General features: G+C 43.2%; 1 protein-coding gene across 1 annotated transcript in view; it reads right to left on the bottom strand.

Annotated features, from left to right (window-relative positions):
* Positions 1-14,919, bottom strand: part of KDM5B (lysine (K)-specific demethylase 5B) — a 39,214-nt gene continuing 24,295 nt past the window's right edge. The window contains exons 18-26 of the mRNA XM_004685515.2: positions 14,425-14,780; positions 13,322-13,460; positions 10,424-10,603; positions 9,690-9,848; positions 6,327-6,812; positions 5,110-5,221; positions 4,185-4,339; positions 2,543-2,863; positions 1-2,004 (exon numbers count right to left, since the gene is read on the bottom strand). Coding sequence (XP_004685572.1) covers positions 1,867-2,004; positions 2,543-2,863; positions 4,185-4,339; positions 5,110-5,221; positions 6,327-6,812; positions 9,690-9,848; positions 10,424-10,603; positions 13,322-13,460; positions 14,425-14,780 — 2,046 coding nt within the window. The 3' untranslated portion in view covers positions 1-1,866. The remainder of the gene's footprint in view (positions 2,005-2,542; positions 2,864-4,184; positions 4,340-5,109; positions 5,222-6,326; positions 6,813-9,689; positions 9,849-10,423; positions 10,604-13,321; positions 13,461-14,424; positions 14,781-14,919) is intronic.

Here is a 14,919-nt window from a genome sequence, read left to right on the forward strand (position 1 = left end):
CAATTCACTAGATAAGCAAAAGCTTTTTTATCCTTAACAACAACATATTCTTTTCAGCTTGCTGTCTCAGGGGAGCTGGAACAGTGGTGTCTGCAATGGCGATGGGGAAGAAGGGTCTATGGATCTGGACACTGAAAAAGGCCAAGCCACCAACATTCTAGATTGTACTCTGGAGACTAGTGTTCTCTGCTGGCCCGAGTCCCCACCAGACAAGCAAAAAAATATCACAACTGTGGGAAAACTGCAGACAATTAGGAGTCACTCTTCAAGAGATTTAATTATTTTAATAGCATAAAAGGGGATAGTACATTTAAATCTCTGCTACATCACAAACTGCTGTTTTTGTTGCTGTTTTATTAAAGACCCACTAGTTCTACCCACCTTCGGGTTTATGGCTATAGAATGTAGGGAAAACAAAGATTAGCAACAGAGTAAGAGAAAGCAAGCAAGCGAGAATCTGTTCTGTTTACCAGAACGTCCCCTCCGCTGCAGGTGAGAGTCCTGTGGAGAAGAGAGGCTGGGGGTGCCCACCTCTAATAACCACCAGCGTCGGGTGGCCCGGAAGGCAGCGCCTGCTGTGCACCCCCCCCCCCAATACTTTCTCGGCTCTCCACGGTGAGTTCCTCTACCGTCGTAGCCCTACGCCTGATTTCCCCATCGGTTTAAATATAACAAGGACCTCGTTTCCACAAAAAGGATTGATTTGAGGGTTGGAGTGACTTGCCGGCATTCTGAACAAGCTTCTTAAAGAAACAGCATGGCTTTAAAGACAGGTTCTATCCCTTGAAGACTGGAGGGTGGGGGCTCTGTATTTGTGGAGACTGAAGGCATATGGCCCATCAAACAGAGCAGGATGCCAGCGCCCCGCGTGCTTGCGGCTGCCGTCCACAGCCACCGTAGCCTGCTTGCAGAGGCGAAAGCGAACAAGGCTGTGGCTCTCCGGGGCCACAGGCTGGGGGCAGAAGCAGCAGGTGTCTCATGGCTTCTAAATAACCAGCGTTTAGTGTTCTGTTAGGACCAAGGGTTTATTCCACAATATAAACTGCAACATTTGATACAAGCTACCAAAAAATAGGAGAGGAAGGAAGGGGTGGGGCGGGGGGAGAAAGCCAAAATACAGCGTGGCGGTTACTTACAGAGCAGTCTCTTTCCTACATCACTAGTTCATCAGTGACACTAGAAACTAGACATTTGCGTTCTGTACATCAACCAAATGCTAAAGCACCAACACACCGTTTGGAAGTTTGTTTTGTTTTGTTTTAATTCCAGCCACTGAAACCAACATAGAAGTTATTGCTTAGATAAATAAACCTAGTCTACCAGGAAAAAGAAAAGTGGATAAAGAAACAAACAAAAGCCCCCAAAGTGAAAAACTTAAGTTCCCCAATATGGTAACAGAGTAAACGAGAGGAAGTCCTCAAATGAGGATTTACTGGAATTTCTGGTGCCCTGCTAGGCACTGAAACTGAGTTGGACTCGCAAGCCGGTAAATCCCAGATAGAGGTAAGATTTTCATGCTGTACATGAAAAGATGCAAGCCCCAATACCTTCCAAATTGGTGGAAACCCCTGCAAAACAGTCAGCATTTTGAACCTCAACGACCACAAACAGCTCTTAAGGAAAAAAATACAAAAAGTGTCAAAAAATTTTTTAGTTGTTTTTTCTTTTTTTCAAAGAGTTCTGGAAAAGTGATCCCAAAAGGAGTAGAAATAGCACCGTTTACAGGCTGGTTTGAATACCAGTCCTGTAGCTTTGCTGAGAAATTGAAGAATCTTCTTGGTTGGAGTCCTGAATTACATTAAGTAGGGGGTGGTGTGTGTGTGTGTGTGTGTGTGTGTGTGTGTGTTTGTGTTTGTGTGTTGTGTTTTATTTTCGGCTTGGTGCGTCCTTCACAGTACAGCGCACACAGATGTAGTCTTCCTTCTCTGCCATCTCAGGAGAAACACCAACACAGACCTGATGAAACCACTGATTGCAGCTGCCATCACACTGGACCCAGTCCACCTGGTTACAAAGAGCAGGGAGACGGGGTTTTCAGAGGAAAAAATGTGATTCAAAATTGGGCAGGCCAGCCTCAAGACATTCAGGCCATTTGCCACTAAGGGCCACTGTCCCACCACGGGGGCCTCTGGCACAACAGCTAAGCCAAAAGAGTGTAGCTGGCCCACCAGCCAAAGCAACCAAGTCAAAGCCATTCTTCAAGTCGTGACTGCTTTGGGGTTAAGACAGCGCCGCCCTGTGGTAAGTAAGCAAAAGGGCATTACATCGGCACCCTCCCACCTTCTTAGCGCCAGGACGGTGAAAGCTGGAAGAGCAGGAAGAGGAAAAAGGGAAGAATTTTTTAAGAGTTTCTTCAAGAAAAGGGAGAAGACTCAGGAACGATGGTAAGAGCACAGATATCAGTGGGGAGAGGGCTGAGCAATCCATTCAGATCAGCTCAAAGCAGATAAGCAGAAGAGAAAGACCCAGCGAGATGAGGTCTAGCTTACAGGGTTTCTGAGTTAAGGGAAAGCACGTCCTCTACGGCCCAAACCTCACTGACCTCATCTCCTTCTGGCTGCAGGCAGCTCACAGCTGGACAGATGGCATCTTCATCCTCAGAGTCCTCCTGTTCAGAATAGGATGTATCTGAGGGCAGGGAATGGGTTTCGGCAGAACGGACTAATTCATAGCTACGCTCTCTCTCTAACTTGAAATTGTTCATGTCCTTGGGGTGGCTCAGTTTGATTTTCTTCTTCTTGGGGGTCCTCATTTTTTTGACGCGATCCCACCGCTCACTGGAGAGGCCTTCTCTTTCCAGGCGTCTCTTAAGTTTTCTCTCAAGATTGTTGATTCCGTCTCGCTTCCCACGGCAGCAGTCATTCTGGGCAGAAGATGGACAAATTCAATTGTAGCCTATGGTTTCCTTACTTCGAGAACTAGTGAAGTTAAGCATCAGCTCTGTGAGAAACCAGAATGTCCCTACTTGACACTCGGCCTCAGACCGAGACCACCACCACACCTCCCCTTCACACCTTAGAGGACAACTTATTTGAACTTAAGTAACCTCTTCCCTCGATATTAATGCTATCCGAGGAATACTAGAGAGTGAAATTATTATAGACATGATTAGTTTTCCAATTAGCCAAGCAGCACCAGGAAATGGGAGATGCCCTGAATTCTTTTTACCAAATCAATGAGTAAAATTTCTGCTTACCCTGACTAAGGAATCACATGGATGCCTTTCACTCCCCGGCCCCCAACCCTTTGTGGATAGAAGACATGTTAGGTGAACACAATCAATACTGTGCTAAACTATTAAATATGAGAAATTTCAAATGTATCAACCCCTCATGCTACCTTTTATGAGACTCCTCTCTACTACCCTATCATATCCTCAGTGGTCTTAAATGTTAGCGGTCAGTTAGTTCACCCTGAACTACGCACCCTGAACTATGCAAACAAAGAGAACATTACCCGGCATCCCCTTCGAGCAAGCCAGCACTTAAAGTAGGTGCCCTCAGCCTAATCGCCCATCCTCACGCCAGATGTCTTGTTAGGTTTCGAGGAGTTAAACAGAGCAGTTGTTAAATGTTAACTCCAAGAATATCTCTGATTTTTGAAAGCTTTATCCCAAAAGGCTTTCCCAGCTAAAATTACATTCTCATCTCTACAGTTCTTCTCTTACAAGAGAAAAATAATCTTGCTTCCAGCTATTATCACCCGGGAATGAGATGCTGACCCTGCTAAAAATAATTCATACAACAATTTAAAAAACAAAACCAGGCCCTCCCTGGTGGCACAGCGGGTTAAAGCACAACACTGAGAATCTGGAGCCACTTCCGCATGAGTTCAATTCCCGCCTGCCCTGGAGGTGACCACATGGCGCGGCAGACCTCTCCTGACCCGCCCGCTGCTCTCCTCAGCAGTGTACTTCGTCGATCTGCCTGTTCTGCTCCCCACTCTGTCTCTGGTGAAGCCTCTCACCACCCCTGAGCCTCTGGCCTGTACCCCAGTTCTGTATGCACAAATAAACCTTTAAAAAAAAAAAAAACCAAAAGCTGTGTGCCCAAACTGACGTCCAGCCTCTGCTGCTCATTCGCAGCCTGAGGAGTGAGGTTGCAAGCAGGGCAGTCTGCACCCTTTTCTGGTCATCACTCCCCAGACTATTTAGATGGAATGACAGTACCCTCTCAGACACTCACCTTCTCACCGCTGGCTCTCACTGGTGAGCTTCGGTCAATTTGCTGAGCAGGACTTGGCTTTGCAAGCAGAGTCTGGTAAAGTTCCTGAATTTCAGGAAGGGATACCTGGAGCAACTGGGCTTCCATCAACAATTCATTCACTTCTGCACTAAGACCTGTGAAAGACCAGACCAGATCATAATGCTAAACACAAAGGGAGATTCACACTGCCCTAAGACCTATTAATAAGCAAGGGGGGAACAGAACTGCTCCTTCCAACACTAAACCCCTCTCGCTTTAAAACTGCACTTAGTAGCTCTTAATGTTTCTAAAGCCACAACGTTAATCATGAGCCCATGTCTCATGATTACCAGAAAAGCACTGATTACACCGTGAATCCTCCCCTCACTTACTGCTACTACAGATAACGCTGCGTCTCTGCCTCCACAGCTTTCAGCAGAAAGCACTGAACAGCCCGGGGCAGGGCCAGTCTGGGGCATCAAGTAGCTCCTAGCCCACTGCTGGGCACACAATGCCCTTGGGGTGACTGAGGATCATGACTCCTGATATAGATGCAGCTTTCCGCTCACCTCACAAGGCTGTCATTTATAGGGAAGTACAGGAAAAAAGGAAGTGGGCTCAAGTGTAGATTCTTTCTAAGCTCCCCCACAGGCCACCCTAATTAGCAAAGTATAAAAAATTAATAGCTGGCATGGCATTAACCCCTTTCATTCCTGAAAGCAATGGATATAAAGCCACTTTCTCTACTGCTTTTGCATTTATAAACCTTGAGCTATACTCCTTTTTCTACCTTACAAATGTATACTAATCCATATTCCACAATTGAGGATAAAATCCTTTTCTATGGTCTCAGATCTTCTACAACAAAAACCCACTGCAAGTTCACTTGTTACTATCCAGCCCTCAAAAACAACGAGGCACGCACCGTGCAGGGGGATACAGCTGCGTCCAGTAGAGAAGGGAGAATGCAAATATGAGGTTCTGTTGTCCCAATCATCAGGCAAGGAAAAGGATGTTGTGCCAGGAGGCTGAGATACCTAAAGGAAGGAAGCCATTTCTAGAATTAGAAACACAGCTACCAATGCTATGAAGCAGCCAGAGTTTTGGGATAGGCAATCAAGGAAGAAAGAGTTGGTTTTTCCCAAACTGAAGACATCTCCTGCCATTTTAGATGTGGCAAATCGGCTCATATTCACCAAAACTTTTGTCTTCCTGGTTTTATTTGCACTGATTTCACAGAGGTAAAGAGCACCCTGGGAATAAGTCCTTTCCTTCACACGAGGACAGAATGTATAGCCTTTTAATGTCCATTTAACTCTCTAATGAAGATTAGCACACAGGGAACACAGAAGTGTACTCCTTTGAGGAAACCAGTTGAAGAACTGCCAGGTATTCACGCCCACCTCCCTACCTTCAATGCTCATTAACAAAATTGCAAATCCCTAGCATATCTGTGTAAAAAACACAAATGTCTCCACAAATAATCCATGTTGTTTTGTGTTAGTACAGCAGAGAAGTGTGATATCACCCCCAGAAAAATGACCTGAAAGTTAACAGATTAACCTTATGAAAAGACTGGTCTCTTGACTGTATTTTTCTGCTATGCTCATAATCTTTTCCTGCAGCCATCTTCTGTAGAAGACACAAAATTCTGCCTGAATCTGCAACAGTATACTGAGGGGCAACTCCTGATCATTAAGTGATATACAAAAGATTCTGACTTTTGACAGAAAGATATGAAACCCACTGCCTTTCCTCCAAAGCAATACAATGCTCAGAAACTTCTAAATCTAGTCTTCCTCAGAGACACTTCTGCTTTGCATTCAAACACTCACATTAAGAGGAAGCAAAGGGAAAAGTTTTAGTACAACAAAAATTTTAAATGTCTATAGATTAGACATATACATCTGTGAGCACATACACATAAGTGGGAGTATTAAATTAATATTTGAAAAGGTGAAATCTGCTGTGCCCAAGAGGCAACTCCTGACCATTAAGAGCAGACGAAAGGAACACGGTAGCACACAGGACCCTCGACATGGGGAGCTACATGAAAAGTGACCACTAAGGGAACAGAAACACCAGAGCCACAGGTTCTGTAGCTCAATCAGACTCGAATGACAAAGAAAAGTCCAGACTCACCTTGTTTGTCTCTGTCACCGGTGCTGCTGAGACTTGCCATCTGCTATATAACAGTCCTGAGCCCACTCGATCTTGCACAAATTTGAGATTCCCTGATGAAAGCAGTTGCTGGGCTCTGTGCTGCCAGTTCACGGTTCTTTCAATCATATACCGAAGTGCATCTCCCTCAGGAAGGCGAACCCGGATACGCTGTAGGGAGGCCAGCAGGGGTAGAATTTTCTCTAATGGAGGTTTCTCTGACCTCCGACAATGTGGACAAAGCCAGACCTGGGGGCCTTGTGAAATACTGGGTACTGCCACACAGCTCGTGTGGAAAGCATCCCTGCAGAGTTCACACTGCACCATCGGGGCCGCTGGGGCCTTCTGACACAGGCAGACTTTCAGCTCCACATCTTGAACAGGTGACAGCAATTTCCCCTCATTGGCTAGTCTAAGAGACTGCAAGGCTTCCATTTCCCTTAGGCGAGCTTCCCCAAGTGTTGCCATCTAAAAGAGGAGTTAACAATCAATGATTAGATCATGTAGAACATGGCCTTCACCCAAAATGGATGGGTCCTAATTAATCATTAGGTCCACTATCTGGGCTCCAGAATAGGTTATCTGCATTCAAATGGTGGCTGTTTCATTAAGCTGTGCAAGTCACATGGGGAACATGTTCCGCTGTGACCAAAATTTCCACATGTGTAAAGATTAGTCATAGGGCTGTGACGATGACTTAAGGAAAGAGCGCAAGAGACACTGTTGGCACGCAGCAAACAACGTGAGCAATTACTAAGCCTATAATACGTCTTAAAAGTCCAACTTCCTTGCACATTACCATCTCAAATTTTTACTGCTCTTTAGAGATCGAAGTTTCTCATATTGTACATGTATCCTCTTGTTGTAAAGTGTCTTCTCTCTTAAAAAGAGCAATGACCCACAAAAGTGCTGAGTTCAATTAACCCGTATGAATGACTTAACAGACAGAAGCAACCTCACAGTAAAAAGCGAGCTCATTTACTGAACATATTTCCAACTTATTTACAAGCTGTTGTTAAGTGGAACTTTACAAAATATCCAACACATAAACTAGCCCAGGCATTACACATTTTTATTATGCACCACGAAGTGAAAGCAGAATCTAAAGGTGTCAAATTCAAATCACTACCTCTGTTGGAACTACCATCTCTAACTTAATGTCTACTTTTACTGGCCAAGACTGGATCACTAAAGTCCTCCTCTATTACTTTACTGAGCAATACAAATGGGGTAAAGCAAGGAAATTTGAAACTGGCACTTCCTCTCTAGGAACAAAAGCAAAAGGTTTCCAGGACCTATTTCATAAATCTATTCTAAATCCTTAAAATGTTAACTTGTCACAGTTAAAATCATTTCCAATTATCAGGTCTTCCCACAATCCAGATCCATCATGAATCACCAGATGAGGCACCTCATTTATAAAGCTTTCCATGATCTTTTTTTAGATTGTAGAAGAAATGCATGGAGGGGTGGGGAGGGGGGTGGGTGAGGATTAGGGGAAGGAAAGGCAACAATATCTAACTTATACCAGGTAATAAACCTTTGGTATATTAGGGGAAAACCCCTACTTTTTTTTCTCTGTGATGAACACATAGTATGAGTCATGTGATAACAAGGTGTCTTCCTACAGCTTAGAAATGGAGCGCAAATGACTGGCCTTTTAAAGTTCGTCAACAGGTGACGTACAGGAGTTCTTACAGCAGCCCCCCGACTAGATGGGCATGGGCTAAAGCTCTAGGAAGAGCACAGCATGCCAAGCTCCAAACTGACGCAGTCTTTATCAAAACGAACAATGGACACACTAGAGGGGAAGGCAGCACTGGAAACCCAATTGTACTCAGGTAGCAATATCTACCTAGAATCTGACTGAATATCCAAATATGCCCAAGAAAATCTGAGTCAAAATGCATAAATAAATCAAGGCAATCCCATGTTAATAGTAAGGTGGGAATTAAGAAGGTCCTGTGCCCACGGACTAGACCTGTGGAGCCAGGTAAATTCCTTCTCTAAAATGGGCAACGCTTTGCACCATTAAAAGTATCCAAATGGGTGCCATCCCTGGTGGTGCAACAGGTTAAAGTGCAGCACTATGAATCTGTCTGCAGCCACTGCAGTACCAGTTCGATCCCCAGCCAGGGAGCTTACCCACAGGGCACAGCAGACCTCTCCTGTCTCACCCCTGCTCCCCTCTGCAGTGTATTTCAGTGGACCTGCCTGTTCTGCTCCCCACTCTATCTCTGGTGAACCCTCTTACCCCCAGCACCTCTGCCTTGTACCCCAGTCCTAAAAATCAATCTTTTAAAACAGACAAACAAAAAGCATCCAATGGAACTGCAAAAGGTACAAACTTCTAGTAATAAAATATGTTAAGTCCTGAGGAATTAATGAAATCATGGTGACTGTCGTTAATAATACTGTCCTGCAAACTTGAAATCTGGTAAGAAAGTAGACCCTAAGAAAAAAAGTTTACGACTATGTGAAGTGATAAACAGTAACTACTCCTACTGTGAGAATTGTTTACTGACATGTACATATATCAAATCTTTAAAATACATGCCTGAAATTAATATTTATGTATTAATTATAGTTCAACAGAAAACTTTCTAAAAATCATCCAAATCACGTAACTGTTCTCTTATTGCAATAATGTGCTGACTACATAGTAGCTTGATACTGTTTCATCTTCTTGAAAAGTGTAGTATCTCTGAACCAAAGTGCTTACTAAATGCAGGTGGAAATTAAAATTGCACTGCAGGGCCCACCCTGGTGGCACAACGGGTTAAAGCACAGCACTGCAAAGCTAACCAAGGCCACTTTGGTACAAGCTCAATCCCCACCCCGGAGGTGACCCACATAGCGCGGCAGACCTCTCCTGGCCCAACGGCTGCTCCCCTCGGCAGTGTGTTTGAGAATCTGCCTGCTCTGCTCCCCACTCTGTCTCTGGTGAAGCCTCTCACTGCCCCCTGCACTTCTGGCCTGTACCCCAGTTCTGTATGCATAAATAAATAAATAAACCTTTTTTTAAAAAACTGCACTGCAGAATCCCTATCCGTTAGCCTCAGCTTCCTGAGTCAGCATCCCTGGGTCAGTCCACAGGCACTGACAAGGCTATTTCGAAGTCTGCAGGACTCGGACTGGGAGATCGTCTAACAGCCATCTATTCCTCTACGCGTGTCCCATCAAAACTCCACATGACAATTTTCAGAAAGTTTGTTTTTTGGGGAGGTAAAACTGAGTACTTTAAAAGTTATTCTATGTGCTTTCCTAACACCCTGGAACAAAGAAGAGTTAGAATTTATCCCCCTTAATGCATCTTGAAAAGGGAAGAATAGACCCACTACGTACAGCTGAAGCCGTCTCTTTGCTTTCAGTTAAAGCTCTCTCTAGGTCACTCAGACTTTCCAGTTTGCTGCTTTTCTTCTTTCCACTTGGCAAGGGCTCCTTTAACTTTCTCTGTTTCCTCTTCAAACCCAAAAGGCCAATATCACACCGAGGACACAGCACCTAATATGGGATGAAGCACAAGCACTTTCAGACCAAGCATCAGGTAGTTCCAAAATAAAACCCTAAGCAGTGGAGATGACGTAAATTTCCTAGTTTCTGACATTTTCTTTGGAATATGCAATGCTGAGGCCACAAAACCTCCCCTACAAAGGAAGGGAAGGAGATCTTGGATTGATTTGGATTCTAGATTTAATTAAATAGTAAGTAAAAATTATCTGATGCCAGTAAAAATGCATACTGGTATTAGCTTAAAAAAAAATACAAGTGTAACAACAGTCTTCTGAGTCTCTTATATGCAAGTATAGAGCACAGCCAAGGTAAAAACTCAATTTCAACATAGCTTGAAAAATCAGATTGGGAAAACAGTTTTTCCTTACACTCTAAAAGCTATCCTAAATGAATCCAGAAAACACTTAAGAGTATTTCACTAGAAGCTTAGAAAATGCTCCCTGGCACTAAGGGAAAAAATACCTCACAGAACACAGAACACAGAAGCATCACTGGCACCACCACTGAATCTGAGGAGCTGTGTGTCTGGGAAAGCCGAGGACTTAGAGGGACGGCTGCAAACTTACCTCTAGGAGAGAATACGGAGAATTCTCAGTCAAGAATGTAGTGGCAGCACATTCTTTCCAAGCCTGAACCTCGGCTACTAGTAACTCCAGTCTTGGCAAAGAATTCAGATGTACCGGGATGGATCGACCTCGGGTAACAAGTTCTATTAGTGTGTCTAACACTGGCACACGTCCTCCAACCTAAGTCAGGAAAATTAAAGCAACTTAGAAAAACAAATACATCTATGTAAAGTGAGAAAAACAACTCCATGTGGGCTTTCTCCATGATTTCAATATATTGAATTCACAAGTGTGTGAAATAAATTCACTAAGTTTGACAGCTGGCCAGCTCGGGGGAGATGTATTCGCTCACTAACAGGTAGCTTAAAGAACCTTGCTTGCAAAAGGTCCCAGGGACACAGCTGTGGACATGATACACGCTGTGGTCCCTTTGTTCTCATTACTCACGCCCTTCTAAACTCACTGGCCACCTTGGTGCCTCTGGACAGTTCGGAGAAAATTCAAGAGAAATGCAGATTTGTAATAACACAAAAGCTTTCAGATCTACCTAAGTAAAATCAATGAAACAATATTTTACAAACCACTTCCCAGTGAAGAACTGATATAATTATGAATTTTTCGAAAACTAAAATGAGTTGAGAAAGCCTGCTGGTCTCTCAAACTTGAGTATTCATAAGAATTATCTGAAATTTTCATTTGTTTAAACAGTTTCCTAGCCCCAATCCCAGGTATTCTGAGAATAAGAAAACAGAAGAAGATAAAAAGGCACGGGGCGGGGGTGGGGGGGGGAGTACAGCTGTCTTGAAAGATAAAATGAACACATCGCAAAGAAACAACCAGACAACCCATGAAGTGCGACAAGCCAGAGAACAGCAAAAGTGGATGAGGAGCCCCCACCAAATGGGAGTGCCTGTCCAATACATGCATGTGCTTCTGGGTGAAGAGACACACGGGGCATTAGAGGGGAACAATATTGACAAAGACATCTTTCATAGCTTTTGATATATAGTCTTACAAATTCAAATTGTAAGAGCATAATTATCCTGGCTGGACACTTTAAAAAAATGAACCACAGATTACATGTTGTTCCTATGGACTCAATTTAGAACTATATAGAGCACAACACATGTAAGACAGAATACTAAGTAACATCTTTTTTGTTTTGTTTTGTAAAGATTTATTTATTTATCCATACAAGAACTGGGGTACAGGCCAAAGGTATAAAGGGGTGGTAAGAGGATTCACCAGAGGCAGAGTAGGGAGCAGAGGGGAGACAGGAAGAGGTCCACTGTGCTATGAAGGTCACTTCCCTGGCTGGGGATTGAACTCATGCTGCAGTGGCTGTGGAGAGCTTCGTGGTGCTGCATTTTAACCTGCTGGGCCACCAGGGAGGGCCCGAAGGGTAACATCTCTAAAATAAACTAGCCACTAAATATGAAATGGCTCCTTGCTATCAAGTAGAAGACAAGCTACTATTTCAAGAATTAAGCAAATTTTCCTTTCTGTCCTTGTCTGCACTACTACAAACACTGCCCTGAGCAGTTACACATTATAAAATATGGAGCAAGCCTTTCCAAAAATATGTCCACTCTCTGATTTCACATGCTTGCCTCTCCGTATTCTAATGACCTCACCTTTCTGCTACCAGCTGTGAATGTAAAGGGGACCATGACTACTTTAACTGCTACAGTTCCAACAACTGCTGACAAACTGCATCTAAGCCTCCTGCTCTCGGAACACTCTGTGCACAGTAAGTATATTGTCCTTCGGGGTTTTTTTTTCCCTTTTCCCTTTGGCTAGGTAGGGTTACCCATTATGTAATAATATAAAAGAACATGTCTTCTCTTACATATAACTAGAATAGATGTCCAGATGTTTTATTGCAAACATCTGGCTGTAATGGTCCTGTTTAGCATTTATTTTTAGCACTCAGTCAACTAGTACCACTTAAATTAAGCCAACATTCAGAAAACCATATGGTATTTTATTCCTGGAGTTTGATGACTTCAACAAAACTTGAGATTCAAGAACAGTACAAATTAAATTTTTTTATAAATTTTTAAGACTTACTCCATTAAATAGTTTTTTATCAAGGACTCCAAACTAGTAAATTTAATTCTCTTTTTTAACTTAGACATATCAGTATGTATAATGAGGCATAAGAGCATATACTTTATCCTAATTACTTTGAAACTTGGGAAGCTTTATTTCTTATATAAAAATGGGTGGCATTTTTGTTTAAGTTGGTAGAAGATGAAAATTCTAGGCCCCAGGGCCTGCAATAGCTGTGTGAATAACTAGATACGGGGCCTCCCTGGTAGCACAGCAGGTTAAGCCACAGCAGACCTCTCCTGTCTCACCCGCTGCTCCCCCTCAGGAGTGTATTTCACTTCATCTGCCTGTCTGCTCCCCACTCTGTCTCTGGTCAATCCTCTCACCCCTATGCCTCTGGCCTGCACCCGAGCTCTTGTATGTGTAAATAAATAAATACTTTAAAAAACAACAAGTAACTAGATTCAAAGAATCTGCTACTCCGGTCTAAACTCCAAGTTGCTGACAAGAGACAACCGTGCCTATCAAAGATTAAAAACTACAACTCTCCCAACTTGTCTTAGGACTTTCTTTAGATCCCTATCCGAAAACTCAAAATTTGTTATGAAATGTTCCCAGGTTTCCTAAGAAAATTGGTTGAATTATCTAGTATTTAAATATTTGAGGCCCCTGGTCCAGGCAATAAATGGGTCAATGCCTCATAAGGTTGAACAGAATGAATTCTGGCAACTCCAAAAACTGAATCGTGCAGTGAGGTTCAACATGTACCCTTCACAATTTTTAAATGTTCATGTTGTTTACAGATCTCTTAAGTAGAAGAATCTTTTCGTTTTTTTGTAAACCAACCTGCAGGGCCTCTACATCCTGAAGCCAGTCTCTGGCTTTCTGTACTGAGTCTTTCAGAGCAGCACCGCTGGGCAAGTATGCAGGGATCTCTTCAATCTCCTTTACTGCAGTAGCAAGGCTATTCAATGAATGCCGAGGTCTATAAAATTGAAATATAAACACATGTTTAGCATTTAAGGTGACAGTCTACTTCTCTTATGGTTTATCAGAGAAACCAGAAAAATCATTTCAAAGAAAATGATTCATAACACAAGTAAATTTTCTCAAATGGCACCACTAGATAACAAATTAACTACTTTTAAGTGGCTGCACTAAGACTTAAGACCATCTAAGATACTTTTCTATTTATTCCTGATTTAAGCCACAAGTTCCTTTTGTAGAAGGTAAAAGTGAATTTGTTTTATGTTCAATTACATTGTCAAGACTTGATCTCAGAAAATTAAACTTTCCTCGACTATCCAAGCTTAGTAACATCAATTTGGCATTCTCTGCTCAATGACCACTAAATCTGAAAATAACAAAAGAATGTCTATGAGCTGGATATCTATTGTACTTTGTACTGACAAGTGGACCAAGAAAGTCAGTCAGAACAAAAAACGAGGGACTGATGTCCCCTTCACATGGTTAGTCCAAACCCTGTCTCCGTCACAGTGGATTCGTGTCCTCGTTACTAAGCCACAGCACAGAAATACAGTCCTTGTCACGACTGGAAGCATTGGCACCATCCTCATTTTACATACAGAACAGTGCATATTCTCAGACATTTCTCTGTAAGACTTATTGACTGGGTTTAAACAGTTCTACTTATTTGTGAAATTTTTCTTCTCCCAAGATAATAGTATCATGGTCCATCCAGGGAAACTTCCATAAAGCAACTTTAGAAAAGGTATGTCTACTCAAATCAATAAAGCAAGAAAAATGAATACCTTTTTACTCAAGCTCCAAAGCAGCCCCAAACAGCCCAGCTAGTAATTTCCACATGTATTTGTACGTACAGCTGCAGCTACTGGACACCTGATGAGCCAATCACTATGTTCTTTGCTCCAATATGGATATACTCCCCAGCCTTCCTCCAAGGGCAAGATACCAGTCTGCTTTTTTACCTGGCCTTGAGGAGACTCTTGGCTTTGTCATCCCAGTGCTCCGACACTGTGAGCAGCTCCTGAAGCCGGGCCATGGCCTTCTCTACTGCTGAGTACGGGGCCAGGCCGACCCCAAGGTCTATGAGACGCCTCATATCATCTAAAGTAAGGGAGCTGGGGTCGAGGCACGCTTGCTGCACCTCTTCTAGCCAGCGGGCCTGCTCCAGACGGATACGGATCTCAGCAAGCTGTGGAAGTTCAACGTCAAATTCAAAGCTGACGTCCAGCAAGTCTTGCAGCTCAGCGGCACTGGGCATTTCCTCAGACAGCAATTTCTGGCTGTGATGTTGGAAGTCTTCTACACGATTCAAAAGATCCTAAAATGAAAATACAGGTTGTTGCATCAAAGCAGTAACTTTAGTAACCGACTTCTTAGTGCTTAGGCTTCTCAATGGCTGTTCTACATGGTCCTCTTTCATCTTGCTTCATTTTAGTAGGAACATGCATAACGTGGGT

Source organism: Condylura cristata, unplaced genomic scaffold (assembly GCF_000260355.1).
Source record: "Condylura cristata isolate star-nosed mole 26May11 unplaced genomic scaffold, ConCri1.0 scaffold00018, whole genome shotgun sequence".
Lineage (NCBI taxonomy): Eukaryota > Metazoa > Chordata > Mammalia > Eulipotyphla > Talpidae > Condylura > Condylura cristata.